Source organism: Leuciscus leuciscus, assembly GCF_965113295.1.
Source record: "Leuciscus leuciscus genome assembly, chromosome: 12".
NCBI classification, from domain to species: Eukaryota; Metazoa; Chordata; class Actinopteri; order Cypriniformes; family Leuciscidae; genus Leuciscus; species Leuciscus leuciscus.
In genome coordinates, this window is record NC_138736.1 from 3,240,441 (window position 1) to 3,252,984 (window position 12,544).

At 36.7% G+C, this 12,544-nt stretch overlaps 1 protein-coding gene and 1 long non-coding RNA gene across 6 annotated transcripts in view; one reads left to right on the top strand and one right to left on the bottom strand.

Annotated features, from left to right (window-relative positions):
• The window catches only part of LOC309511008, a 104,656-nt gene that overhangs the window by 64,154 nt on the left and 27,958 nt on the right, over window positions 1-12,544 (bottom strand). The gene's annotated exons all lie outside the window — the stretch shown is intronic.
• Window positions 1-12,544, top strand: part of trps1 (trichorhinophalangeal syndrome I) — a 118,389-nt gene that overhangs the window by 40,970 nt on the left and 64,875 nt on the right. For all 5 annotated transcript variants that reach the window (XM_082185837.1, XM_082185840.1, XM_082185838.1 and 2 more), the window contains exon 5: window positions 5,275-5,857. In XM_082185837.1, the coding sequence (XP_082041963.1) occupies window positions 5,275-5,857 (583 nt within the window). The remainder of the gene's footprint in view (window positions 1-5,274; window positions 5,858-12,544) is intronic.

Here is a 12,544-nt window from a genome sequence, read left to right on the forward strand (position 1 = left end):
GGAGTGTGTAATATATGCACATCTTTGCATTTCAAACACTCGTCCTCCATTGCTCGGATCAACAGAGAGCTCCGCCTCCAAACTCACGCCATTGGCTGAGTCACAGTCGGACAGCTCAGATGAACAGCTTATAATTCCAATTAATACCGGAAGTGATGACAATGACATTCTTCACCTCTGCAAAATTAGCCGTCTACAGTAGTGATGCGCTGAAATGAATTTCAAGTTTTAATTTAGCCAAAAACAACTGAAACCCCCAAAAAAATTCAGGAAATTTGGGTAATTGAGTTATTTAAAATTGAATAAAAAATCGTAGTAAAGTCCACCAAACAAATCTTACATATTGCTATTTTTGCACCATTTTTGGTCACATTAAAGTGCGTCCACACGTTTACCTGTTGAAGTTTATCAATATTTTGTGCAGAACATAGATGTTAAAACATTCAAAATGTGTCATAGATGAAATGCTAATTTAACGTTATATTTAATTTAATGATTTCAACCCTATTTAGGCGGAAACCTAATTTTTTGGCTAAATATTTTCATTTGTCAATTTTGGTGCATCACTTGTCTAACTTTCTTATTGTTAATTATGGACATTTTCTTATACATATTTGACCTCAAATAGACCAAAAATAATACTCCTCTTTTAAAGATTATTTTTCTCTCCCTCAGTCATTTATTGCCACACTGCAGCATTGGGAATTTTTTTTCTACTTTGAACAATAAGGAAAGACAAATAAAATGTAAAATGTTTGGATTTCCTTAACCTCAGACATCATTAAACATTGTAAACCGAGTGAATGCCGAAATAAATTCTCCAGCTTCTAGGAATGTTTTACTGTAATATCTAATATTCATTTTGAGGGTGGAAAGAGATTTTGAAATCAAGCATGAAGGCATTGATAATTCCCATTGAAATCAATGGATATCTAGCATAAAGTAAACACTGGTGTGTAAGAGCCTTTGTTTTGTTTCTACGGAGCGATGATTCTTTGAATACAAGTTTTCAAGTCTTTATCCCATTTATTGCAGGGTGTTTTATGGATGACAGTCAATTATGTCATCGTAAGGCATCTTGTTGCCTAAGGCTCATGACTGAAACCTTTCGTTTTCCCATCGATTCTGTTAATGAGGACTCCTGGCTTCCTTTTGGAGACCGAATGAGTGTCGGACTCGCACTTTCACCCCATACTGAGATTGTTCTCCGTCTAGTTTTTCTGTCCCCCGGTCAGGTGAACGGCCATCTCCACTGTATTGTCATGGATATTGAGCCGGTGTGCTGGTGCACAGCTAAAGGCCTTCATGTTCACGAGCGCAGATTACTGCCACTCAGTGCCGTTATTGACATCGATATAGATGCTCATTCGTTTTTTCATGTTTTCAAGTATTTCCCCCCGAAATCAATGATGCTGTTTTGATGCTTTGCAAAATGAAAAGTGGAAAAAAAGTTGGTTGTGATTGCAATTAAATTGAAAGCATTGAGGAAATTATAGTGTAGGAGGGCAGGTACATCTTGTTCGGTACATAATCTTAATCACTTACAGTATGTTGATTAAGTACAATTGTACACTTTTGAATGGTCACATGATTCTTGTTGGTTCGGCAGATTAGTTCTGACTAGGGCTGTCACTTTACGTTCGGAAATCGATTGCACAATCGATCGGACCAACCAACGCAAGTTTCGAAAACGAAAATAGGGAATGGATTTTAACGGCCTTCTCTCGGATCGCGTCCGGCTCGTCACGATACGCGCGTCACACAGCGACTGCAGACTCTGACACACACACATAACAGCAGATTATACTTCTGCATAATGTGTCTCTTTTTACTACAAAACTGTGATTTCTGCCGGTATTCAGACAGTCTCTGCCACAGATTCGGGTTACGGTCTACAGTCGCCTACGTAGGAGAAATTTGTTTGACATTTCTAATGGTAAATCACAGCCATGTTGAATCCTGCAGTGATGTTTCTCACTGATGTTATGGCAGTCCACTCTGCTTATTGTTTTTCGAGAATGTTGCACTCCTGTTTGTCATCGTGCACGAAACTTCACGCCAATAAATCATCAGGAATATTGCTGACTTGTGCGCATCTCAAGCGCGGCGCGCCTTCTTCACGTTTGTACTAACGCCTGTTAGTTGTCCGTGGATTTGCCTATATTTGGCGTTTAAAATGGAAACGTCTTTAGACATGGAAAATCGATTTTACAATCGATTCAATGAACACTTATGTCTCAAAAATCAAAAGTGACAGCCCTAGTTTTGACCCCTTATAGGTTTACTTGTCTTCAGTCTGAGAGGGTAGAAAGGCTAATTCTCTTCCTCCCGTTTCTAAATCTTTATTTTGACCCAGTCAAATGAAATTAATCTCTCTTTTACTTGCTTATTAGAGTTGGGAACTGAGGGAGAGAAAGCCATCTCTTGGTCTATTCTCCTAAAAGCCAGTCCGACGTTGATGTTGTTGTGTTTTTATTTATTTATTAGTATGACAACTGATGATTCCTCAGATGGTTGGCTTTCTGAACGATCCACTGTGTCGTGCATCTTTAAATATTGGAAGATTTTTCTTGGTTTTTGTTGGCGTTGACAGCTCTTGAGTGTCTGCTTGAACATGTACTCGTCTAATATGAGCTTTTTCAGTTATGCTACAAGCACCTCATTATCAAGCAGATGCAGCTGGAATTAACTATTTCATTTATTAATGGCCTTGATGTGTTTTCTTAACATCACAGAACATGTGACAAGCTGTCAGCATTTTAATTAAAACTTATTTGAGGAAATAGTCATAATTACTGTAGTAATGCACTGTGCTTGTGATTGACATTAACAGATGTTTAGAGAAGTCAGGTGTGTATATATATATATATATATATATATATATATATATATATATATATATATATATAGAATATAACTGTTTTAATTAGACCTTAAATGTCTACTTTTGTACCTTAATATTAATACTTAGTAGAAGCATTTTAATTGAATCATTTTGTAAAATAAATATTATAACAAATTAAAAGAGCTGTGTTCTATTTTTAATAGAATTTAAAATGTAATTTAAAATTTTAATTTGTGGAAACCTTGATACTTTATTCTTTAATGATTAGAAAGTTCAAAACAACAGCATTTATTTGAAATAGATTTTTTTCGTAACAATGTAAAAGTCTTTACTGTCACATATTTTTTTATTTATAATAAAAAAAAAAGTGTGATCTACTTATGATTTGTCATTATTGTAATTTAGATTAACGTTTTAGCAAATAACTGGAATGTCAGTGTAGGATATAAACATGTATGATTAAGTTCAATTTAAAAACTTCACTGTTTCCAGAACTCATGCCAGAAAACAATCAGTTCTGGGTTACAGGGTTTGACAAACATATTTATGCTCCGTGTCAGGGACCAAAGAATATGATTTGTTTTGGAAGCAGCCCGTGCTTTGTTGGAAAACAGTCGAGTCTTGGGGGGGCGTTGAAGTAGCTATATAGTTTTGTCTGGTATTGATTAATGATAACTCAATGTATCTGTGTGTCTCTCGCTTATGGTAACTGGTCCTCATAAAACAACTTCATGAAGTTTATATGGCCTTCAGATGTCCATTTATTTCTACATGTGCAAGTGTTTTTCTTTAGATTACCTTTATCTAAAATATGGAAAAAGGAAACAATGTTCATAGGTTTTTTTTTTTTTGGGCCTAGCTAAAGAAGTTTTTCAGACTTTGCAAAGTGATGCTTGTATATGTGTACCTAATGCTTTAAAAAAAAAAAAAGAAAGTTTTTCTGATGTGTAAACATTGTGTTGTGTGTAATCAAAGGTAAATGCAACGGATTGTACGCTTTCTCACACTTCACCAGTCGCTGGAATGCACCAATGTTTGATCTGCCCCTGCTTTCGTGTACCTAGGAGGAACAAATTACAGCAGTGCATGCTGGGAAAGTCAGGCAGCAGCAATGATGAAAAGCACTTTTCCACTCTGTCCCTCGTTTAGTGTCTAGATGGGCAGAGATGTCATCTAGCTGCTTCGCTCTCTTTCGTCTTCTCCTGCTCTTTATCCGTCCCGCTTCGGCTCCGAGTCAGATTGTGAGAGGCTGTTTACCGAGGAACAGATCTCAGATTTTATTTGTTTTTTTTTGTTGCTTTTCGACTGATTGGTCTTTTTCATAATATAAGGACAATCTTGCACTAAGATTTATGTTTGAAGGATAGGGCTCCAGTGGGCATTTATGAGAACACCATCACAGCTTTTGTTTCGAAAAGATGGATAAAAAGCTTTTATCACATTTTTATTTACATGGTTGAGCAAAACAACCTTATTTTACTCATAAATTGAAAAACTCCATAGGAAAATCTTGAGGGAACAAGTGGCGAATTTGTCTTCGGGGGTTTTAACGTCATCCCTGCATTACTCTAAGTAACTATTTTATAAATAGTTTAAGATAATTTTATCCAAAGCTGTGCATATTCACTACGTTTTTCTATGTCTAGTTCTGTTGGATGGATTAGATATCGGCACTCTTGAAACCAAAACCAACTATTGTCAATATAAAGGGTCTTCATTTATACATAATCATATCATAAAATGCCAGCCTTTGAATCCGTGATACTTGATGAACATGTTAGAAACAGGAAAAAAGTGCTTTTTTATGTACAGATGATCTTGAAAAAAGATATTAATAACAAATGATATGCCCTGCCTTGAACCATCAACACTAAGGACTATTTTTGCTTTCAAAACCTCTCATTCAATGTAAATACTTCATTGCGGTATGCTTAGCATTTGAAGCCAAACCAAAATTCATTTACCAATGAATGGCCATTGTCCAAGCACATCTACTGATGCATGTAAAATAAACATGGTGTTTTTTTGTTTTTTTTGGGTGGGGTGTCAGTTTGACAGTAGTCGATGTCCAACAGGAAGTAGACGCTTATAGAAAATCATTGGTGTTTCTGGAGGGAATGTCACATTCATTTACCTACAGGTTTGCAGACTGTTCATTTAGCCAGAGTTTTGAGCAGCTCTTTGTTTCCTTTATTTGGAACAGAACAAAGAGCCATTATGCAGACGAAAATAGCTGACTAAACCGTAATTACACAACATCACAGAGATTCAGACCTAGCTCAGGAGGGCAGAGACGTCAGATTAGGAGAAAGTACACGTAATCATGATGTGCATTCGTCTCTCTAGGGGTAGTAGGCGAAACGACGCTTTCCTGATCTTTTAAGGATGATAAAAATGATCCCTGAGACCATCTCTTGTCGTCTTTGCAGGAGAGTTCACGGCTGCTGTCGTTGTCGGCGTTGTAGTTTCACTGCCACGGACACCTCGGCTCTGCTGGATCACTTCAACTCGGTCCACTGTCAGGACCCCACAGATCCAGCGTCTGCTCCTGCCAACGGATGCTCGGCCCCTTCGACCCTCCGCATCAAAGAGGAGAGCAAAGGTGACCTGAAACTCTACAGCCTGGTGACCCCAGAGCCCAGCCGAGCCGAGACGCTGCCCGTGAAGAGCGAGGCCCAGGACGAGAAGGAGAAGGGCTGGTTTGAAGGAGTCCGAGGCGGAGAGCAACACGTGCAGAGTCTGGTGTGGGTCCCTAAAGAGCGCGCAGGGGAGATTCTTAGGGGAAGCCCTGCCCCGTTCCCTCAATCCACACTGGGTCTTCTGAACGCGGTGACCTCGGGGGTTAAAGACCAGCAGAAGCTTCGAGACTCATCGGGAATGATCTTCAGCCTCAGCGCTGATGCCAAAGCCTTTCTGCCGGGGACGCCGGCGAGCGGAGAGAAAGCCGGACAGCAGTTCCCGACCTCGACTGAGGGCAAAAGTGCCAAGGAAGAGTCTCAGTCACTCCTACGGGTAAGAGATGGTGGTCTATGTCTGTCCACTCTGTTTGGACTTTATGCTTTTCCTTTCCAGTTATTCACACTCTGAGGTCTGAGGGGGTTTCTGGGCCCTGGAGGGGTTCTGACATGCACTGATATATTTGTGCTTATTTCTGTTACTCATAACATTTTAATGGCTAAAGTCTGATCACACTGTTTTCAGGACCAACTCTGCTGCAATAATATGTGAGCAGCATGCATTTACAAGTTTGTAGTTTTGGGAAAATGACGTTTATTCGTGGGTTAGGGTCAAGGCACTGAAATAAGGCCACACAACCCATGTGACTGTGCTCAACAATAAGGATTTTTATTTTTTTTTGTGCTGGCATAGTCAGTATATTTTCACTGGTCACACACACAAAAAAAATCTTACGTACATAAATATATTGTTAAAATGTTTTTATAAAATACTATATATAAAACAATAATAATTATTATTATTATTATTATTTGTTTTTAATACAGATATATTTTTATTTGAGATTTTTTTCATATTTTTACATGTAATGTTTTATTTAAAATATAATGATATAAAAACAAATAATATATAATAATACAACACATAATTTTTTTTATTTAATATTTTATTTAAAATATAATTATATAAAAATCTAGTAATGTATAATCATCATAATATTTTCTTATTATAATTTGTGTTTTGAAATGCATACATATATCATTTTGTTTTATAGTTGTTTTTATTTTTAAATGTAGTAACTTATTAAAAATACATATTATAGCAACATTTTATCTACATGAGCAATACTGCATACTGCAATTAATCGCATCTAACATAAGTTTTCGTTTACATATGTGTGTATATATATTATTATATTTATATATTTTATGTGTGTGTGTGCGCGTGTCTGTGTAATATATATATATATATATATATATAAATATATATATATATATATATTTTTTTTTTTTTTACATAAAGTGTATAAAAGTATATTTATATATACATACAGTATATTCACACAGGCTCACATATACTGTGTATAAATACAATATGTATTTATATACAGTATATGTGAGCCTGTGTGAATATATGCATGCTGCAATCAAATATATAGGCTATATTTGATTGCAGGTTGTGTTTTCTGTACAAGAAATTGATACAAATAATTTAATAAGAGTATATGTACGATATCAACAAATCTGAGATGTATTGTGTGCACAGCATTGACCCGTTCTGAAACTCTCTCTCTGGCCGTCCTTGTTTTTGAGCCCTGACCTGAGAACATCTGCAGTGTTTCTGTTGGGCTGGAGGACCAGTGTCCACGACAGTAAAGTTTTATCAATTGCTTCTCCGTGACTATTTACTGAGCAGCCTGCTTGTTGTCAAGCTTAAGTTGTGTGTGTATGTGTGTGTGTGTGTGATCATCCTGAAGTCAGTATGTGCAGAGACCCTCTGCAGATTAAAAACCTGGACTAACTAATTAATGCAGTTACACAGAACCATCGAGGTCCTCATCTCTGAGAGACAAACACAACGAAAAAAACTGGAGCATATACGTCCTCTGAGCTTTGGGTAGTGGACTATACACTCACATCTGATGGAAAGATATAATAGGGAGTACAAGGGCATTGCAACAAATAACGAGACACTGGATTCACAGGTGACAAATTCCCAAAAAAAGCCCTTTACCCTCAAATTTCTGATCACTGCACACCTCAATGATGGAAATTATGACCGATATGCTTGTGAGGAAGCAGTGATTTACTGGAGGCTTATTTCAGTTAAAAAGCTCACATTAGAGATCTTGTTTGTTAACATATTTATAGCATTTACTTGCAGCACTGTATTGATATCACTCAACAATTCTGGTCCGATTCTGCAGACTCTATTTAATCTTAGAATATAATTTTACCCTTAGACATGCAATATTTTAAAATCTACTTTTTATACTGACTATTTATTCATTTTAGAGCTTTTGACTATACATTTTAATATTACATTTTTAGAAATCATCCATTGATTTAACATGAAATTTTCAGCATTCAGTGAAATCATCGCAGCGTTTGCATACTTGAATTGTGATTTGGTCTAGTCATCCTTATATTATATACCATTTATGACATACCATATTTATACCATTTATGACATACGCTGAGGATCATGTCATTGTTAAAGCGGATTGCATATGATTAAATCGTATTCTTTTGCAGCCTTGCAAGCATTAATGTTGCCTTCATAAAATGCAAATCTGGTTGAAAATTCCTGTAAATTCTCTTCTGCGTCAATGTCAGGAGATGAATGCATATCATTAAATGTGTGTTGGCTACAGTGAGCTGTACGTAATGGCTGTATTATACATCTGTAACAATGTATTTGCGTTTCTTGTCTTCCCATATTCCACGGTCTCTGTCAATCGGATAACATGGTGAATCTGACACAGTGGTTTCAGCTGCACAGAAGCATGTGTTGCGAGTCTATAAAAATCAGGACGTATAGTGTCTCTGTTATACTAGTTGCGATCAGGGCTTCTTCTTTTTTCCCACACAGTTGTTAAAGGTGAGCAGAAAAAAGACAAGCGAAGACTGCTTAAAGATGCACAGCTAGTGAACGCAGGAGTTCTACAAAGGCTTTTTTATGTAATGTATTCACTGTCTGACATTTCCAGCAGAATTGGGCTGCGGTTAAATGTTAAATGCAAACCCAAGGTCGTGCGATGGTGTGTATTCAACAGCTCTGTATATTTATGTGCGCGTTAAAGCTCCCCGTTCTTCTTTGATCTTCACGTCGACTGACAGCAAGAGGAAGGAGTGGCTCTCCCGCAACTTTCTGACATAATTTCCGCTTGTTTGCCTGTATTTTAACGCTGAGCTCTGAGTAACAAGAGGCCCCTGCTGGGAATCGTTCCTTCCTGTGCATCTCCAATCCAAAAGGCATCACTGTCTGATGTAACCGGCCCAAAAAAAAAAAAAAAGAAAAGCAAAGGGGAACGGGAATGGGTTTTCCTCCCTGGATGGTTCTGGAAAGGGTTGGCAGGAGAGAAGGCCAGGCGTGGTCCGCTCGGTGGTTAAGTCATTAGGCTAGGCGTGTCGAGAGTGTGTGAAAGCTTCGGGGTGGAGGTGGAGGCCTCGCTCTAGCCCTCAGGAAATGTTGAATCAGAACATTTTTTGGGACTGCTAGGGCTTAATGGGACTCAGAAGGGATCTGAAGTCCGTCACAATATTTTTTGAGTTACCATGACTTGGCGTGTGAGTCATCTATCGTATTATGAAACCCGGCTCAGCCAGGGAGGGGTTCCTCACCGAGGAACCTGAAGAACCCAGTCTGGAGCCAAAGCTCACACAGACCTGATTCAGGTCTCGGAGAGGAGATTGATAACTGAGACGGAGACTTTGTGATGAGGGGTTTGGCTTGGGAGGTGCTTTTAGAAACCGGAGAGCTAATGGTTTCTTTCCTGCTCTTCCTGGTTTTTGTTGCATATTTGCCTATTTAGTCTTATTGCGAGAACAAAAAGCTGAGAAAAAAAATAGATTTTGATATCTGAACTCAAGCACATTATAGTGAAACATTAGTGATTCATCATTTTTTTATTCTTTTAGTTTTGTTGTTGTTGTTGTCTTCCCACCTTCACATATTAGATAATGTGTTCACATTATATGCCACCTTTGGCCAACTTTTATTAGCCGTTTGCTTTAATTGAGAAAAGAAAGACCTGCATCGCCTACAATTTCTATGATCTTCTTCCAGCCTCCTACTTAGTGACTAAGTTACCACAACTTGATAGAGTGGGATAAAGTTAAATTTCACTTTTTTCCTTCACAGTTTTGAGCTTATTTTATGAGATATGTGTACTTTTGTCAAAATTAGCATTTAAAAATTGTATCTACATTGGGCTAACCTTCAACTTCAGATTATTTTACACTCAAGCATGAGCATAATTTTCCCTCAACGATGAATCATTGAGCAATAATGTAGAGGGTCTGAATGCCAGCTTTTCTTTTGGAGAAGAACTTAGTATAATGTATCATTTTTGTCCATTATGAGCCATAGAAACCATTGTATGTTAATGTTTGTGTGTGTGTATATGTATGTATATGTGTATATAATACTATATCTAATTTATATTCGTTTTTATTAATATTTTTACATTATCTTTTGAACTATTTTATATTTTTTAGTTTTCATGTTAATTTTTGTTTCATTTTTTGGTAATTTTGTTATGTACGTTTGTCTATTTCGGATTAATTTATTTTTCTTTCAGTTTTTCATTAGTTTATTTATTTCCAGTTAATAATTTTAATGCTTCAACTTATTTCAGTTTATTTGCCAAGGTAACATTTCTAGATTTAATTTAGCTTAAGTTTTTCCAACTAATATTTATATATTTTTATTTCTGCTTTATTTCAATTAACAGATTAGTAGGTTTAGTTTTAGTTATCAATATTAATCCTGATCTATATTCCTCTCCATATTTACACCTATGCATTCATGTTAGGACATTTGATTTGTATTTTAAGGAGTGTTTTTTCTGACGTCTAGCATTGTTATAAAACATGCTCCTGACTAAAGATTTTTCTAGCCGATTAATTGAGCCATTAATCGACTAATGGCTCGTTTATATGAATTAATAAGGGGTAATGAATAATATAGCCTATTCTGCGATCAAGCGCACACATAGCTTGCTGCAAAGCACCATCAAAAGTAATGATTATGAATGTGGCAAGGAGATATTTTGATTTATTTATTAAAAAGTGTTATATGTGTCACTGTCAGTGTCAGTGAAGTTGACAATACTGACTCATATTCCATAATCAGAGATTGGTTCATTTAAAAGTAGACATTTCAATCTTTCTATAGATATATTTCTCATGCATGTGAGGTAAGCAGCCTATACGCTGAGTTTCGGTTCATTGATGTGACGCGTTCCAGTTCACGGAGACCGAGACGGCAGAAAGCGCATTCTATTTGTTTTCTTTTTTACAAAGGCACACTCTTATTGTTATTGTGAGTTTACTTGTATAAAAGTGCTTTACAGTTTAGAATGATGTATTACTCTTATCGGTATGACCGAAATGACGTAGTATTATGAGTTTCCACTGTCATCAGTGATCGCGCCGGCGAACTCTATGTTGTGCAGTAAGCGCTCTAATACTTTAGCTTCCACACTCCGCACAAACACTTGGATTAGATATGTGCCTAATAATAATAGCGCACGGTTAACGTTACGTTACCAAGTTACTTCCATGTTTCAAATGATAAGCCATATTTGAGGTTGATAGGCGAACGTTTGCATTTCCTACCCTTGCCCTTGACAGTCAGTGACTCTGATTTCCAGCTTCCTCACACCCATAGAGAGCCGTTCTCCCCCTGTGTCAGCGTTCGGCTGCTGGCCCGTTACCGGCGTCTCCTCATGCCAGAGCTCATTACTCCTGGTCCAGTGTTCTCCTGCATGCTACCCAGAATCCAACTCGTCCAGCGATCAGCAATTAACCCCTCCGGTGAATTGTGGCTGTGCCCTGCCACACAATCATTGTTTAGGGTTATGTTCAAAAGGGACACTGTTTTTTGCAGTTGACCTCCTGCCAGTTGCGGGTCACGTTAATTGCCCCAGATTGATATTCCCGCTGTGCTCGGTGCTGGAGTTGGTCAACCCCTGGAGCAAACGGATATGTTTTTTCATCTGTGAAGACTAATCATGCGGTTATCCTTTTATGTTGCCTCTTAGTGCACTTCAGTATCTCTAAAGATAGTCCTATTGCTATTACCTAATTAAGCCTCCAGCCACAAACCCTGCAGATCATCCGAGTGCTCTTTTACTACTTAGACTTTCCTAACTTAACCCTCTGTCTTTGTAGCACTGAAAATGCTAGTTTTGCGTGAGGATCTCTAGAATAGTTTTTGATGTGATTTGCGTTGAGAGAACTTTTCCTACCCTTTGTCTGATTTGATTATTTTGACTCTTTAAAAAAAAAAAACACACCAGCCAGGAGTCAGCAGATGTGAGGATTACTGCACTATTGGTACCAAATAAAATTGTACAAATAATTACTTTTTCCAAACAGGCTTCCCAAACATTTCCTCCAGGTGCCCATTGGCCAGACAAACAAGTAGTTTTACATTGATTGAATCAAGGTAGATGCGAGAAACATATTTCTCCATTGAAGGCCATTCAAAAGTAACTGTGTTAACCAAAGCATTTTATTTTATTTTATTTTATTTTATTTTATTTTATTTTATTTTATTTTATTTTATTTTATTTTATTTTATTTTATTTTATTTTATTTTATTTTATTTTATTTTATTTTATTTTATTTTATTTTATTTTATTTTATTTTATTTTTTGACTCCAAAAAGCATTATATTATATATTATATATAATATATTATATATATTATATTATATTATATTATATTATATTAATGTATTATATTATATTTTTTTATAAATAATTGTTTTATTTTTTTAATAAAAATTAGAGTTAAAACTCTTTGACAAGGTCAGCGACGATCTGTTTGCATCTCTCTCTCTCTCTCTCTCTCTCTCTCTCTCTCTCTCTCTCTCTCTCTCTCTCTCTCTCTCTCTCTCTCTAGAGAACAGGCATGTGAAGCCAAACTTCTGGCTCTCAGCTCTGTTTTTTTTTTTCCTCCGTTTCCTTTTGTTTCTCTTCATGTGTGGTCACCTTCCCTGGAACTTTTTCCATCC